Source organism: Scyliorhinus torazame, chromosome 21 (assembly GCF_047496885.1).
Source record: "Scyliorhinus torazame isolate Kashiwa2021f chromosome 21, sScyTor2.1, whole genome shotgun sequence".
NCBI lineage: Eukaryota > Metazoa > Chordata > Chondrichthyes > Carcharhiniformes > Scyliorhinidae > Scyliorhinus > Scyliorhinus torazame.
Window position 1 is genome coordinate 1,100,232 of NC_092727.1, and position 16,335 is coordinate 1,116,566.

At 58.4% G+C, this 16,335-nt stretch overlaps 1 protein-coding gene across 4 annotated transcripts in view; it reads right to left on the reverse strand.

Moving 5' to 3' along the window:
* LOC140398087 (myelin protein zero-like protein 2) overlaps nucleotides 1-13,500 on the reverse strand; it is a 48,887-nt gene extending 35,387 nt beyond the window's left edge. For 3 of the 4 annotated variants that reach the window (XM_072486307.1, XM_072486304.1, XM_072486306.1), the window contains exon 1: nucleotides 13,332-13,500. In XM_072486307.1, coding sequence (XP_072342408.1) covers nucleotides 13,332-13,377 — 46 coding nt within the window. In that variant the 5' untranslated portion in view covers nucleotides 13,378-13,500. The remainder of the gene's footprint in view (nucleotides 1-13,331) is intronic. The other variant, XM_072486305.1, reaches the window with a different exon arrangement.
* Between the last annotated feature and the right edge of the window lie 2,835 nt (nucleotides 13,501-16,335).

A 16,335-nucleotide genomic window follows, 5' to 3' on the forward strand; every position in this document is an offset into this window, starting at 1 on the left:
CAAACTGAAAAGGAGTCAATGATCTCAACCCCCTGTTTCCTGTTAACCAATCCTCTGTCTGTGCTCATATATCACCCCCAACACCATGAACTCTTATTTTGTGTGATAACCTTTGAAATGGCACAATCAATGATGTGTATGTGAACCTCATGAACTTTAGGGAGCAAGTGGATGAACGTGACTGGCACAGACTCGATGGGTCAAATTGCCTCTTTCTGTGTCATACATTACACTGTGACATCACAGTCAAACAATGACAATCAACCAATGAACACACAGCCGTCCAAACGTCTACCAATGGCTACTCTTCAAAGGAACAGGAGACCATATCGAACCTCCATTGATGCAGGGAGAGTTTACCGCCCATCACTGGTGTTTATATGCTTCTTTCTATGGGGCTGGTTCATAGGTTCTGCCATTTAATAGTTTTAGTGACAGTTTGCACTAATTCTTCTGTTCCACACCCAGTTTGGACATCACAGTTACTGACAAAACAAGGTTAAAGTTCAGACATACGGCCTGAGGAGAATCAGTACTGAAACCATCAACTCCATTTAGTGTGTTACTCAATAACCTGGAGACGGCACAGTGGTTAGCACTGCTGCCTCACAGCGCCAGGGACCCGGGTTAACACTGCAGTGTCACAGTGCCAGGGACACGGGTTAACACTGTAGTCTCACAGTGCCAGGGACCCGGGTTAGCACTGCTGTCTCACAGTGCCAGGGACCCGGGTTAACACTGCTGTCTCACAGTGCCAGGGACCCGGGTTAACACTGCTGTCTCACAGCGCCAGGGACCCGGGTTAACACTGCTGCCTCACAGTGCCAGGGACCCGGGTTAACACTGCAGTGTCACAGCGCCAGGGACCCGGGTTAACACTGCTGTCTCACAGTGCCAGGGACCCGGGTTAACACTGCTGTCTCACAGCGCCAGGGACCCGGGTTAACACTGCAGTGTCACAGTGCCAGGGACACGGGTTAACACGGTAGTCTCACAGTGCCAGGGACCCGGGATAACACTGATGTCTCACAGTTCCAGGGACTCGGGTTAACACTGCTGTCTCACAGTGCCAGGGACCCGGGTTAACACTGCTGTCTCACAGCGCCAGGGACCCGGGATAACACTGCTGTCTCACAGCGCCAGGGATCCGGGTTAACACTGCTGCCTCACAGCGCCAGGGACCCGGGTTAACACTGCTGCCTCACAGCGCCAGGGATCCGGGTTAACACTGCTGTGTCACAGTGCCAGGGACCCGGGATAACACTGATGTCTCACAGTTCCAGGGACCCGGGTTAGCACTGCTCCCTCACAGCGCCAGGGATCCGGGTTAACACTGCTGTGTCACAGTGCCAGGGACCCGGGATAACACTGATGTCTCACAGTTCCAGGGACCCGGGTTAACACTGCTCCCTCACAGCGCCAGGGATCCGGGTTAACACTGCTGTCTCACAGTGCCAGGGACCCGGGTTAACACTGCTGTCTCACAGTGCCAGGGACCCAGGTTAGCACTGCTGTCTCACCGTGCCAGGGACCCGGGTTAACACTGCTGTCTCACAGCGCCAGGGACCCGGGTTAACACTGCTGCCTCACAGTGCCAGGGACCCTAGTTAACACTGCAGTGTCACAGCGCCAGGGACCCGGGTTAACACTGCTGTCTCACAGTGCCAGGGACCCGGGTTAACACTGCTGTCTCACAGCGCCAGGGACCCGGGTTAACACTGCAGTGTCACAGTGCCAGGGACACGGGTTAACACTGTAGTCTCACAGTGCCAGGGACCCGGGATAACACTGATGTCTCACAGTTCCAGGGACTCGGGTTAACACTGCTGTCTCACAGTGCCAGGGACCCGGGTTAACACTGCTGTCTCACAGCGCCAGGGACCCGGGATAACACTGCTGTCTCACAGCGCCAGGGATCCGGGTTAACACTGCTGCCTCACAGCGCCAGGGACCCGGGTTAACACTGCTGCCTCACAGCGCCAGGGATCCGGGTTAACACTGCTGTGTCACAGTGCCAGGGACCCGGGATAACACTGATGTCTCACAGTTCCAGGGACCCGGGTTAGCACTGCTCCCTCACAGCGCCAGGGATCCGGGTTAACACTGCTGTGTCACAGTGCCAGGGACCCGGGATAACACTGATGTCTCACAGTTCCAGGGACCCGGGTTAACACTGCTCCCTCACAGCGCCAGGGATCCGGGTTAACACTGCTGTCTCACAGTGCCAGGGACCCGGGTTAACACTGCTGTCTCACAGTGCCAGGGACCCAGGTTAGCACTGCTGTCTCACAGTGCCAGGGACCCGGGTTAACACTGCTGTCTCACAGCGCCAGGGACCCGGGTTAGCACTGCTATGTCACAGTGCCAGGGACCCGGGTTACCACTGCTGTCTCACAGTGCCAGGGACCCGGGTTAACACTGCTGTCTCACAGTGCCAGGGACACGGGTTAACACTGCTGTCTCACAGTGCCAGGGACCCGGGTTAGCACTGTTGCCCCACAGTGCCAGGGACCCGGGTTAGCACTGCTGTCTCACAGAGCCAGGGACCCGGGATAACACTGCTGTCTCACAGTGCCTGGGACCTGGGTTAACATTGGGAGACAGCAGGGGGCTGTTTAGCACAGGCCTAAATCGCTGGCTTTGAAAGCAGACCAAGGCAGAGCAGCAGCACGGTTCAATTCCTGTAACAGCCTCCACGAACAGGCGCCGGAATGTGGCGACTAGGGGCTTTTCACAGTAACTTCGTTGAAGCCTTCTTGTGACAATAAGCGATTTTCATTTCATTTTCATTGCTGTCTCACAGTACCAGGGACCCGGGTTAACACTGCTGTCTCACACTGCCAGGGACCCGGGTTAACGTCACAGTGTCAGGGACCGCGGTTAACACTGCTGTCTCACAGTGCGAGGGACCCGGGTTACCACTGCCGGCTCACAGAGCCAGAGACCCGGGTTAGCACTGCTGTCTCAGAGAGCCAGGGACCCGGATTAGCACTGCTGTCTCACAGTGCCAGGGACCCAGGTTAGCACTGCTGTCTCACAGTGCCAGGGACCCAGGTTAGCACTGCTGTCTCACAGTGCCAGGGACCCGGGTTAACACTGCTGTCTCACAGTGCCAGGGACCCGGGTTAGCACTGCTGTCTCACAGAGCCAGGGGCCTGGGTTAGCACTGCTGCTTCACAGCGCCTGGGACCCGGGTTAACACTGCTGTCTCACAGTGCCAGGGACCCGGGTTAACACTGCTGTCTCACAGTTCCAGTGACCCGGGTTAACACTGCTGTCTCACAGTTCCAGTGACCCGGGTTAACACTGCTGTCTCACAGTTCCAGTGACCCGGGTTAACACTGCTGTCTCACAGTGCCAGGGACCCGGGTTAACACTGCTGTCTCACAGCGCCAGGGACCCGGGTTAGCACTGCTATGTCACAGTGCCAGGGACCCGGGTTACCACTGCTGTCTCACAGTGCCAGGGACCCGGGTTAACACTGCTGTCTCACAGTGCCAGGGACACGGGTTAACACTGCTGTCTCACAGTGCCAGGGACCCGGGTTAGCACTGTTGCCTCACAGTGCCAGGGACCCGGGTTAGCACTGCTGTCTCACAGAGCCAGGGACCCGGGATAACACTGCTGTCTCACAGTGCCTGGGACCTGGGTTAACATTGGGAGACAGCAGGGGGCTGTTTAGCACAGGCCTAAATCGCTGGCTTTGAAAGCAGACCAAGGCAGACCAGCAGCACGGTTCAATTCCTGTAACAGCCTCCACGAACAGGCGCCGGAATGTGGCGACTAGGGGCTTTTCACAGTAACTTCGTTGAAGCCTTCTTGTGACAATAAGCGATTTTCATTTCATTTTCATTGCTGTCTCACAGTACCAGGGACCCGGGTTAACACTGCTGTCTCACAGAGCCAGGTACCCAGGTTAACACTGCTGTCTCACACTGCCAGGGACCCGGGTTAACGTCACAGTGTCAGGGACCGCGGTTAACACTGCTGTCTCACAGTGCGAGGGACCCGGGTTACCACTGCCGGCTCACAGAGCCAGAGACCCGGGTTACCACTGCTGTCTCACAGAGCCAGAGACCCGGGTTAGCACTGCTGTCTCAGAGTGCCAGGGACCCGGATTAGCACTGCTGTCTCACAGTGCCAGGGACCCAGGTTAGCACTGCTGTCTCACAGTGCCAGGGACCCAGGTTAGCACTGCTGTCTCACAGTGCCAGGGACCCGGGTTAACACTGCTGTCTCACAGTGCCAGGGACCCAGGTTAGCACTGCTGTCTCACAGAGCCAGGGGCCTGGGTTAGCACTGCTGCTTCACAGCGCCTGGGACCCGGGTTAACACTGCTGTCTCACAGTGCCAGGGACCCGGGTTAACACTGCTGTCTCACAGTTCCAGTGACCCGGGTTAACACTGCTGTCTCACAGTTCCAGTGACCCGGGTTAACACTGCTGTCTCACAGTTCCAGTGACCCGGGTTAACACTGCTGTCTCACAGTGCCAGGGACCCAGGTTAGCACTGCTGTCTCACAGTGCCAGCAACCCGGGTTAACACTGCTGTCTCACAGTGCCAGGGACCCGGGTTAACACTGCTCTCTCACAGTGCCAGGGACCCGGGTTAACACTGCTGTCTCACAGTGCCAGGGACCCGGGTTAACACTGCTGTCTCACAGTGCCAGGGACCTGGGTTAACACTGTCACAGTGCCAGTGACCCGGGTTAGCACTGCTGCCTCACAGTGCCAGCGACCCAGGTTAGCACTGCTGTCTCACAGTGCCAGGGACCCGGGTTAACACTGCTGTCTCACAGTTCCAGTGACCCGGGTTAACACTGCTGTCTCACAGTTCCAGTGACCCGGGTTAACACTGCTGTCTCACAGTTCCAGTGACCCGGGTTAACACTGCTGTCTCACAGTGCCAGGGACCCGGGTTAACACTGCTGTGTCACAGAGCCAGGGACCCGGGTTAGCACTGCTGTCTCTCAGTGCCAGCGACCCGGGTTAACACTGCTGTGTCACAGAGCCAGGGACCCGGGTTAGCACTGCTGTCTCACAGTGCCAGCGACCCGGGTTAACACTGCTGTGTCACAGAGCCAGGCACCCGGGTTAGCACTGCTGTCTCACAGTGCCAGGGACCTGGGTTAACACTGTCACAGTGCCAGGGACCCGGGTTAACACTGCTGTCTCACAGTGCCAGGGACCCGGGTTAACACTGCTGTCTCACAGTGCCAGGGACCTGGGTTAACACTGTCACAGTGCCAGGGACCCGGGTTAACACTGCTGTCTCACAGTGCCAGGGACCTGGGTTAACACTGTCACAGTGACAGTGACCCGGGTTAGCACTGCTGCCTCACAGTGCCAGGGACCCGGGTTAGCACTGCTGTCTCACAGTGCCAGGGACCCGGGTTAACACTGCTGTCTCACAGAGCCAGGGACCCGGGTTAACACTGCTGTCTCACAGTTCCAGTGACCCGGGTTAACACTGCTGTCTCACAGTTCCAGTGACCCGGGTTAACACTGCTGTCTCACAGTGCCAGGGACCCGGGTTAACACTGCTGTGTCACAGTGCCAGCGACCCGGGTTAACACTGCTGTCTCACAGTTCCAGTGACCCGGGTTAACACTGCTGTCTCACAGTTCCAGTGACCCGGGTTAACACTGCTGTCTCACAGTGCCAGGGACCCGGGTTAACACTGCTGTGTCACAGAGCCAGGGACCCGGGTTAGCACTGCTGTCTCACAGTGCCAGCGACCCGGGTTAACACTGCTGTGTCACAGAGCCAGGGACCCGGGTTAGCACTGCTGTCTCACAGTGCCAGGGACCCGGGTTAACACTGCTGTGTCACAGAGCCAGGGACCCGGGTTAGCACTGCTGTCTCACAGTGCCAGCGACCCGGGTTAACACTGCTGTCTCACAGTTCCAGTGACCCGGGTTAACACTGCTGTCTCACAGTTCCAGTGACCCGGGTTAACACTGCTGTCTCACAGTTCCAGTGACCCGGGTTAACACTGCTGTCTCACAGTGCCAGGGACCCGGGTTAACACTGCTGTGTCACAGAGCCAGGGACCCGGGTTAGCACTGCTGTCTCACAGTGCCAGCGACCCGGGTTAACACTGCTGTGTCACAGAGCCAGGGACCCGGGTTAGCACTGCTGTCTCACAGTGCCAGGGACCCGGGTTAACACTGCTGTCTCACAGTGCCAGGGACCTGGGTTAACACTGTCACAGTGCCAGTGACCCGGGTTAACACTGCTGTCTCACAGTGCCAGGGACCCGGGTTAACACTGCTGTCTCACAGTGCCAGGGACCTGGGTTAGCACTGCTGCCTCACAGTGCCAGGGACCCAGGTTAGCACTGCTGTCTCACAGTGCCAGGGACCCGGGTTAACACTGCTGTCTCACAGTGCCAGGGACCTGGGTTAACACTGTCACAGTGCCAGTGACCCGGGTTAACACTGCTGTCTCACAGTTCCAGTGACCCGGGTTAACACTGCTGTCCCACAGTGCCAGGGACCCGGGTTAACACTGCTGTCTCACAGTGCCAGTGACCCGGGTTAACACTGCTGTCTTACAGTGCCAGTGACCCGGGTGAACACTGCTGTCTCACAGTGCCAGGGACCCGGGTTAACACTGCTGTGTCACAGAGTCAGGGACCCGGGTTAGCACTGCTGTCTCACAGTGCCAGCGACCCGGGTTAACACTGCTGTGTCACAGAGCCAGGGATCCGGGTTAACACTGCTGTGTCACAGAGTCAGGGACCCGGGTTAGCACTGCTGTCACACAGTGCCAGCGACCCGGGTTAACACTACTGTCTCACAGTGCCAGGGACCAGGGTTAACACTACTGTCTCACAGTGCCAGTGACCCGGGTTAACACTGCTGTCTCACAGTGCCAGGGACCCGGGTTAACACTGCTGTCTCACAGTGCCAGGGACCCGGGTTAACACTGCTGTCTCACAGTGCCAGGGACCCGGGTTAACACTGCTGTCTCACAGTGCCAGGGACCCGGGTTAGCACTGCTGTCTCACAGTGCCAGCGACCCTGGTTAACACTGCTGTGTCACAGAGCCAGGGACCCGGGTTAGCACTGCTGTCTCACAGTGCCAGGGACCCGGGTTAACAATGCTGTCTGAGAGTGCCAGGGACCCGGGTTAACACTGCTGTCTCACAGTGCCAGGGACCCGGGTTTACGCTGCTGTCTCATGGTGCCAGGGTCCCGGGTTAACACTGCTGTCTCACGGTGCCAGGGACCCGGGTTTACACTGCTGTCTCACGGTGCCAGGGACCCGGGTTAACACTGCTGTCTCACGGTGCCAGGGACCCGGGTTTACACTGCTGTCTCACGGTGCCAGGGACCCGGTTAACACTGCTGCCTCACAGTGGCAGGGACCCGGGTTAACACTGCTGTCTCACAGTGCCAGGGACCCGGTTAACACTGCTGCCTCACGGTGCCAGGGACCCGGGTTAACACTGCTGTCTCACAGTGCCAGGGACCCGGGTTAACACTGCTGTCTCACAGTGCCAGGGACCCGGGTTAACACTGCTGTGTCACAGTGCCAGGGACCCGGGTTAACACTGCTGTCTCACAGTGCCAGGGACCCGGGTTAACACTGCTGTCTCACAGTTCCAGTGACCCGGGTTAACACTGCTGTCTCACAGTTCCAGTGACCCGGGTTAACACTGCTGTCTCACAGTTCCAGTGACCCGGGTTAACACTGCTGTCTCACAGTTCCAGTGACCCGGGTTAACACTGCTGTCTCACAGTGCCAGGGACCCGGGTTAACGCTGCTGTGTCACAGAGCCAGGGACCCGGGTTAGCACTGCTGTCTCACGGTGCCAGCGACCCGGATTAACACTGCTGTCTGACAGTGCCAGGGACCCGGGTTAACACTGCTGTCTCACAGTGCCAGGGACCCGGGTGAACACTGCTGCCTCACAGTGCCAGGGACCCGGGTTAACGATGCTGTCTCATGGTGCCAGGGACCCGGGTTTACACTGCTGTCTCACGGTGCCAGGGACCCGGGTTTACACTGCTGTCTCACGGTGCCAGGGACCCGGGTTAACACTGCTGTCTAACGGTGCCAGGGACCCGGGTTAACACTGCTGTCCCACAGTATCAGGGACCAGGGTTAACGCTGCTGCCTCACAGTGCCAGGGACTCGGGTTAACACTGCTGTCTGACAGTGCCAGGGACCCGGGTTAACACTGCTGTCTCACAGTGCCAGGGACCCGGGTTAACACTGCTGTCTCACGGTGCCAGGGACCCGGGTTAACACTGCTGTCTGACAGTGCCAGGGACCCGGGTTAACACTGCTGTCTCACAGTGCTAGGGACCCGGGTTTACACTGCTGTCTCACGGTGCCAGGGACCCGGGTTAACACTGCTGTCTCACAGTGCCAGGGACCCGGGTGAACACTGCTGCCTCACAGTGCCGGGGACCCGGGTTAACACTGCTGTCTCACAGTGCCAGGGACCCGGGTGAACACTGCTGTCTCACAGTGCCAGGGACCCGGGTTAACACTGCTGTCTCACAGTGCCAGGGACCCGGGTTTACACTGCTGTCTCACGGTGCCAGGGACCCGGGTTAACACTGCTGTCTCACGGTGCCAGGGACCCGGGTTAACACTGCTGTCTCACGGTGCCAGGGACCCGGGTTAACACTGCTGTCTCACAGTGCCAGGGACACGGGTTAACACTGCTGTCTCACAGAGCCAGGGACCCGGGTTAACACTGCTGTCTCACAGTGCCAGGGACCTGGGTTAACACTGCTGTCTCACAGTGCCAGGGACCCGGGTTAACACTGCTGTGTCACAGAGCCAGGGACCCGGGTTAGCACTGCTGTCTCACAGTGCCAGCGACCCGGGTTAACACTGCTGTGTCACAGAGCCAGGGACCCGGGTTAGCACTGCTGTCTTACAGTGCCAGGGACCCGGGTTAACACTGCTGTCTGACAGTGCCAGGGACCCGGGTTAACACTGCTGTCTCACAGTGCCAGGGACCCGGGTGAACACTGCTGCCTCACAGTGCCAGGGACCCGGGTTAACACTGCTGTCTCACGGTGCCAGGGACCCGGGTTTACACTGCTGTCTCACGGTGCCAGGGACCCGGGTTAACACTGCTGTCTCACGGTGCCAGGGACCCGGGTTTACACTGCTGTCTCACGGTGCCAGGGACCCGGGTTAACACTGCTGTCTCACAGTGCCAGGGACCCGGGTTAACACTGCTGTCTCACGGTGCCAGGGACCCGGGTTAACACTGCTGTCTCACGGTGCCAGGGACCCGGGTTAACACTGCTGTCTCACAGTGCCAGGGACACGGGTTAACACTGCTGTCTCACAGTGCCAGGGACCTGGGTTAACACTGCTGTCTCACAGTGCCAGGGACCCGGGTTAACACTGCTGTGTCACAGTTCCAGTGACCCGGGTTAACACTGCTGTCTCACAGTTCCAGTGACCCGGGTTAACACTGCTGTCTCACAGTTCCAGTGACCCGGGTTAACACTGCTGTCTCACAGTTCCAGTGACCCGGGTTAACACTGCTGTCTCACAGTGCCAGGGACCCGGGTTAACGCTGCTGTGTCACAGAGCCAGGGACCCGGGTTAGCACTGCTGTCTCACGGTGCCAGCGACCCGGGTTAACACTGCTGTCTGACAGTGCCAGGGACCCGGGTTAACACTGCTGTCTCACAGTGCCAGGGACCCGGGTGAACACTGCTGCCTCACAGTGCCAGGGACCCGGGTTAACGATGCTGTCTCATGGTGCCAGGGACCCGGGTTTACACTGCTGTCTCACGGTGCCAGGGACCCGGGTTTACACTGCTGTCTCACGGTGCCAGGGACCCGGGTTAACACTGCTGTCTAACGGTGCCAGGGACCCGGGTTAACACTGCTGTCCCACAGTATCAGGGACCAGGGTTAACGCTGCTGCCTCACAGTGCCAGGGACTCGGGTTAACACTGCTGTCTGACAGTGCCAGGGACCCGGGTTAACACTGCTGTCTCACAGTGCCAGGGACCCGGGTTAACACTGCTGTCTCACGGTGCCAGGGACCCGGGTTAACACTGCTGTCTGACAGTGCCAGGGACCCGGGTTAACACTGCTGTCTCACCGTGCTAGGGACCCGGGTTTACACTGCTGTCTCACGGTGCCAGGGACCCGGGTTAACACTGCTGTCTCACAGTGCCAGGGACCCGGGTGAACACTGCTGCCTCACAGTGCCGGGGACCCGGGTTAACACTGCTGTCTCACAGTGCCAGGGACCCGGGTGAACACTGCTGTCTCACAGTGCCAGGGACCCGGGTTAACACTGCTGTCTCACAGTGCCAGGGACCCGGGTTTACACTGCTGTCTCACGGTGCCAGGGACCCGGGTTAACACTGCTGTCTCACGGTGCCAGGGACCCGGGTTAACACTGCTGTCTCACGGTGCCAGGGACCCGGGTTAACACTGCTGTCTCACAGTGCCAGGGACACGGGTTAACACTGCTGTCTCACAGAGCCAGGGACCCGGGTTAACACTGCTGTCTCACAGTGCCAGGGACCTGGGTTAACACTGCTGTCTCACAGTGCCAGGGACCCGGGTTAACACTGCTGTGTCACAGAGCCAGGGACCCGGGTTAGCAGTGCTGTCTCACAGTGCCAGCGACCCGGGTTAACACTGCTGTGTCACAGAGCCAGGGACCCGGGTTAGCACTGCTGTCTTACAGTGCCAGGGACCCGGGTTAACACTGCTGTCTGACAGTGCCAGGGACCCGGGTTAACACTGCTGTCTCACAGTGCCAGGGACCCGGGTGAACACTGCTGCCTCACAGTGCCAGGGACCCGGGTTAACACTGTTGTCTCACGGTGCCAGGGACCCGGGTTTACACTGCTGTCTCACGGTGCCAGGGACCCGGGTTAACACTGCTGTCTCACGGTGCCAGGGACCCGGGTTTACACTGCTGTCTCACGGTGCCAGGGACCCGGGTTAACACTGCTGTCTCACAGTGCCAGGGACCCGGGTTAACACTGCTGTCTCACGGTGCCAGGGACCCGGGTTAACACTGCTGTCTCACGGTGCCAGGGACCCGGGTTAACACTGCTGTCTCACAGTGCCAGGGACACGGGTTAACACTGCTGTCTCACAGTGCCAGGGACCTGGGTTAACACTGCTGTCTCACAGTGCCAGGGACCCGGGTTAACACTGCTGTGTCACAGAGCCAGGGACCCGGGTTAGCACTGCTGTCTCACAGTGCCAGCGACCCGGGTTAACACTGCTGTGTCACAGAGCCAGGGACCCGGGTTAGCACTGCTGTCTTACAGTGCCAGGGACCCGGGTTAACACTGCTGTCTGACAGTGCCAGGGACCCGGGTTAACACTGCTGTCTCACAGTGCCAGGGACCCGGGTGAACACTGCTGCCTCACAGTGCCAGGGACCCGGGTTAACACTGCTGTCTCACGGTGCCAGGGACCCGGGTTTACACTGCTGTCTCACGGTGCCAGGGACCCGGGTTAACACTGCTGTCTCACAGTGCCAGGGACTCGGGTTAACACTGCTGTCTCACAGTGCCAGGGACCCGGGTTAACACTGCTGTCTCACAGTGCCAGGGACCCGGGTTAACACTGCTGTCTCACAGTGCCAGGGACCCGGGTTAACACTGCTGTCTCACAGTGCCAGGGACCCGGGTTAACACTGCTGTCTCACAGTGCCAGGGACCCGGGTTAACACTGCTGTCTCACAGTGCCAGGGACCCGGGTTAACACTGCTGTTTTACTGTGCCAGGGACCCGGGTTAACACTGCTGCCTCACAGTGCCAGGGACCCGGGTTAACACTACTGTCTCACAGTGCCAGGGACCCGGGTTAACACTGCTGCCTCACAGTGCCAGGGACCCGGGTTAACACTGCTGCCTCACGGTGCCAGGGACCCGGGTTAACACGGCTGTTCAAGTAACTACACCCTTTGGTTCTGTCTTTACAAATGAGGCAACAAATCAGATCCCAGAAATTGTGGGGAATGGAGAGTTTAGTGAAAGGGAGGAACTGAAGGAGATCAATAATAGCAGAGGAATTGGGCGGGATCTCGGCCCCACGCCACTTTCCTGCCCCGACCCGCTGGCGGGATTCTCCATTACGCCGGCCGCTCCATGGGGTTTCCCAGTGTGGGGCAGCCCCACGCCGGCGGGAAACCCCCGGGCGCCGGAGAAACGGAGCCCCATGCCGGCGGGAAACCCCCGGGCGCCGGAGAAACGGAGCCCCATGCCGGCGGGAAACCCCAGGGCGCCGGAGAAACGGAGCCCCACGCCGGCGGGAAACCCCCGGGCGCCGGGGAAACGGAGCATCACGCCGGCGGAGAATCCCGCCCATGGTGTTGGGGAAATTGATGGGGTTGAAAGCTGATCAATCCCCATCAATCCCCAGGGCCTGAGAATCTACATCCTCGAGAACTTCAGGAAGTGGCTCGAGAAATAGTGGATACATTGGTGGTCATCAGCCAGGATTCTATAGGCTCTGGAACAGTTACCCCAGATTGGAGGGTAGCGTTCACCCTCCCGGGCAGTGCCCGCTCTGCCCTGGGCAGTGCCCCCCTCTCCCCCGGCAGTGCCCCCTTTCCCCCCCGGCAGTGCCCCCCTTTCCCCCCCGGCAGTGCCCCCTCTCCCCCGGCAGTGACCCCCTTTCCCCCCCGGCAGTGCCCCCCTTTCTCCTTGGGCAGTGCCCCCCCCCAGCAGTGCCCCCTCTCCCCCCGGTAGTGCCCCCCCCGGGCAGTGCCCCCCCCCCTGGGCAGTGCCATCATTGATGGAATGCCATGTGGGTCAGAGGAGGGGCAGATTTATTTCCCAGAATGTTGCGGGTGAACCCGGTCAGGTTTTCACAAGAACTCAATAGTTAGGTCACCAAGACAGCTGGTTTTAAATCCTGATGGTTTGAGTTGATTGGATTTAATCCCCCGTTGGGATTTTGATCTCTTGATTCTGGGTCATTAATCTGAGCCCCGCGATTACACCCTGGGTGTGATTTACCCCACATTGCGGTCACACCGACCCGCCCCGGCTCTCAGTGGTTCAGCAGCTGGGGGTGATTCACATTCTGGAATGTTGCACAAATGTTTTTGCAAGGACTCAGACTCCAACATGTCTGAACCTGAATGTTGTGAATCACTGAGAGCAGATTAAAGCTTCCACACAGGCTGGGCTGGTGACACAGGAAGGGGCAGAACTGGCCGACCCCCTCCTCAGCCCAGCTGGCAAACTGTTCACAACCTCCCAGCCACACTGTCCAGGGCTCAGGAGCCGGGACACCCCGGTTCCTCAATGGGGCAGAGCCCAGCCCCTAATCCCCAAACCCAACTCTTGGAGCTGAGTCCCTGGCTCACCTGTGAGAGTCACCAAGAGGAGGCAGGCTGCCGTCTGGGGCCACATGAAGCTGCGAGGCGGCTCCGACTCGTCCCGCTCTTCAATCTGGAGTGAATGTGCAGCGAGGAGGTGAACCCCGGAGCAGATCTGCAGCAAACTAACTGCCGGGCACTCAGCCAAGAGGAGGAGCTTCCTTCAAAAGTGCAAACAAAACTTCAACCAAAATACTTGCGGCAATTCTCGGAGGCGATGTGAACCTGGGATCAGGCCAATTCCACCCGAGTTTTCTTCCAAACATTTTGTATTGTACAAAATATATTTATTACGAAATTAAAAGGTTGAATCAGGGAAAAGACTTTGAATAATTTCAGTGCAGAATTCAGCCAATCTGAGTCAGGGGGTAATGATTAAACCAGGAACAGTGTCCATGAGGATTATCAAAACATCATTCTCACAGTCACATATCTCAGCAACATTCCCAAGGAGGGTCAGGTGTAAAGACCAAAATGTGAATGGATGTATCAGGGAGAGCTCAGCACACATCCGCAATCTGCCTCAGATGGTGAACCACTGTATTCTGTTTAGCACAGGGCTAAATCGCTGGCTTTGAAAGCAGACCAAGGCAGGCCAGCAGCACGGTTCAATTCCCGTACCAGCCTCCCCGAACAGGCGCCGGAATGTGGCGACTAGGGGCTTTTCACAGTAACTTCATTGAAGCCAACTTGTGACAATAAGCGATTTTAATTTAATTTCATTTCATTTTCAACTGATCGCGCATCAATTTATTACAGTCAGATTTTTCCACAGAATGGATATCAGAATTAACCCCGATCGCCTGCAGCTCGATCCGCACTCGCCCGACGCCAGAAAAGACTTTACTCACTGGCTAGCATGTTTTGAGGCCTACATCAACGCTGACGACCCCGCGCCAATGGAGGCTCAGAAGATAAATGTCCTGTACTCCAGACTGAGCTCCAGCGTGTTCCTGTTGATCCAAGAAGCCATGAATTACGCGAAAGCAATGGAAATCCTTAAGGAACACTACGCGCAGAAGGCGAACACGCTCTTCGCCAGGCATGTACTCGCCACCCGCTCGTAACTACCTGGTGAGTCCTTCGAAGACTTCTGGCGGGCCCTAATTCCACTCGTCCGGGACTGTGACTGTCAGGCCATTACGGCCGCTGAACACGCGAACCTCCTCATGCGCGATGCTTTCATGACGGAGATTGCGTCGGACCGCATCTGAGAACGATTACTGGAAGGGGCCACGCTCGAACTGGCGAAGACGAAAACCTTGGTGCTCTCCGTGACAATCGCATCCCGTAACGTACAATCGTACCCCTCCCGCCATGCTGCCCACCCTTCTACCCCTTCCTACCCCTCCTGGACCCCGCCAATGACCTCCTCAGCCAGGGCCCTGCCTTCGCAATACGCCTGCGCCGCACGCCGATCCGCGCACCCCGGGGGTCCCCGCTGCTACTTCTGCGGTCAGCAGAAGCACCCCCGCCAACACTGTCCGGCCCGCACTGCAGTTTGTAAAGCCTGCAGTAAAAAGGGCCACTTCGCGGCTGTGTGCCAGGCCCGCGCAGTCGCTGCGATCGCGCCCGCTATCGCCCCCTCCCCCACGCCAAATACACAATGGGAGCCGCCATCTTCTCCTCCCGGGGCCATGTGCGACCAATGGGCGCCGCGACCTTGTCCCCCTTCGGCCACGTGCGCCCCATGGGCGCCGCCATCTTGTCCCCCACAGGGTCTCTGGACATCCCGAGATCGGAACCGCACACGCTCGCCATCCAAAGCATCCGATGGCTACCCGCAGCTCGCTTCGATGACGCTGGACCAATCTCGCCCGCACAACCTGGCCACCGCATCGACGACGGTGAAAATCAACGGCCACGCGACCTCGTGCCTGCTGGACTCCGGGAGCACCGAAAGTTTTGTTCACCCAGATACGGTAAGGCGGTCCACCCTGCCAATCAAAGGATCTCCCTCGCCTCCAGATCCCACTCCGTCCCGATCCGAGGCTTCTGAACAGTCACCCTCGCGGTCCAGGGTGTAGAATTTTGTAACTTCCAACTCTATGTCCTTCCTAATCTCTGCGCTGCACTCCTGTTGGGCCTGGACTTCCAGTGCAACCTCCAGAGCCTCACCGTCAAATTCGGCGGGCCCTTACCCCCCCCCCTTACCGTTTGCGGCCTCGCCACCCTCAAGGTCGATCCATTCCCTTTTTGCCAATCTAACTGCGGATTGCAAGCCCGTTGCCACTAGGAGCAGACGGCACAGCACCCAGGACAAGACCTTCATCAGGTCCGAAGTCTAGCGGCTGCTAAAGGAGGGTATTATCGAGGCCAGCAACAGCCCCTGGAGAGCCCAAGTCGTAGTGGTTAAAACTGGGGAGAAACACAGGATATGGTCGTGGACTACAGTCAGACCATCAATCGGTACACGCAGCTCGGCGCATACACCCTCCCACGCATATCTGATATGGTCAATCAGATTGCGCAGTACCGGGTCTTCTCAACAATTGACCTGAAATCCGCCTACCACCAGCTCCCCATCTGGAAGTTGGACCGGCCATACACGGCCTTCGAGGCGGACGGTCGCCTCTACCACTTCCTTAGGGTCCCTTTCGGCGTCACAAATTGGGTCTCGGAAGGGAGATGGACCGGATGGTCGACCGAAAGGTTTGCGGGTCACCTTTCTGTACTTAGATAATGTCACCATCTGCGGCCATGACCAGCAGGACCACGATGCCAACCTCGATAAATTCCTCCGCACTGCCACTCTTCTCAACCTGACCTATAACAAAGAGAAGTGTGTGTTCAGCACGACCCGGTTATCGATTCTCACCTATGTAGTCCAAAACGGACTTCTCGGGCCCGACCCTGACTGCATGCACCCCCTCACGGATTTTCCCCTCCCCCACTTCCCCAAGGCCCTCAAACGCTGCCTGGGGTTCTTTTCCTACTACGCCCAGTGGGTCCCAAACTATGCGGACAAGGCCCGCCCACTCATTCAGTCCAC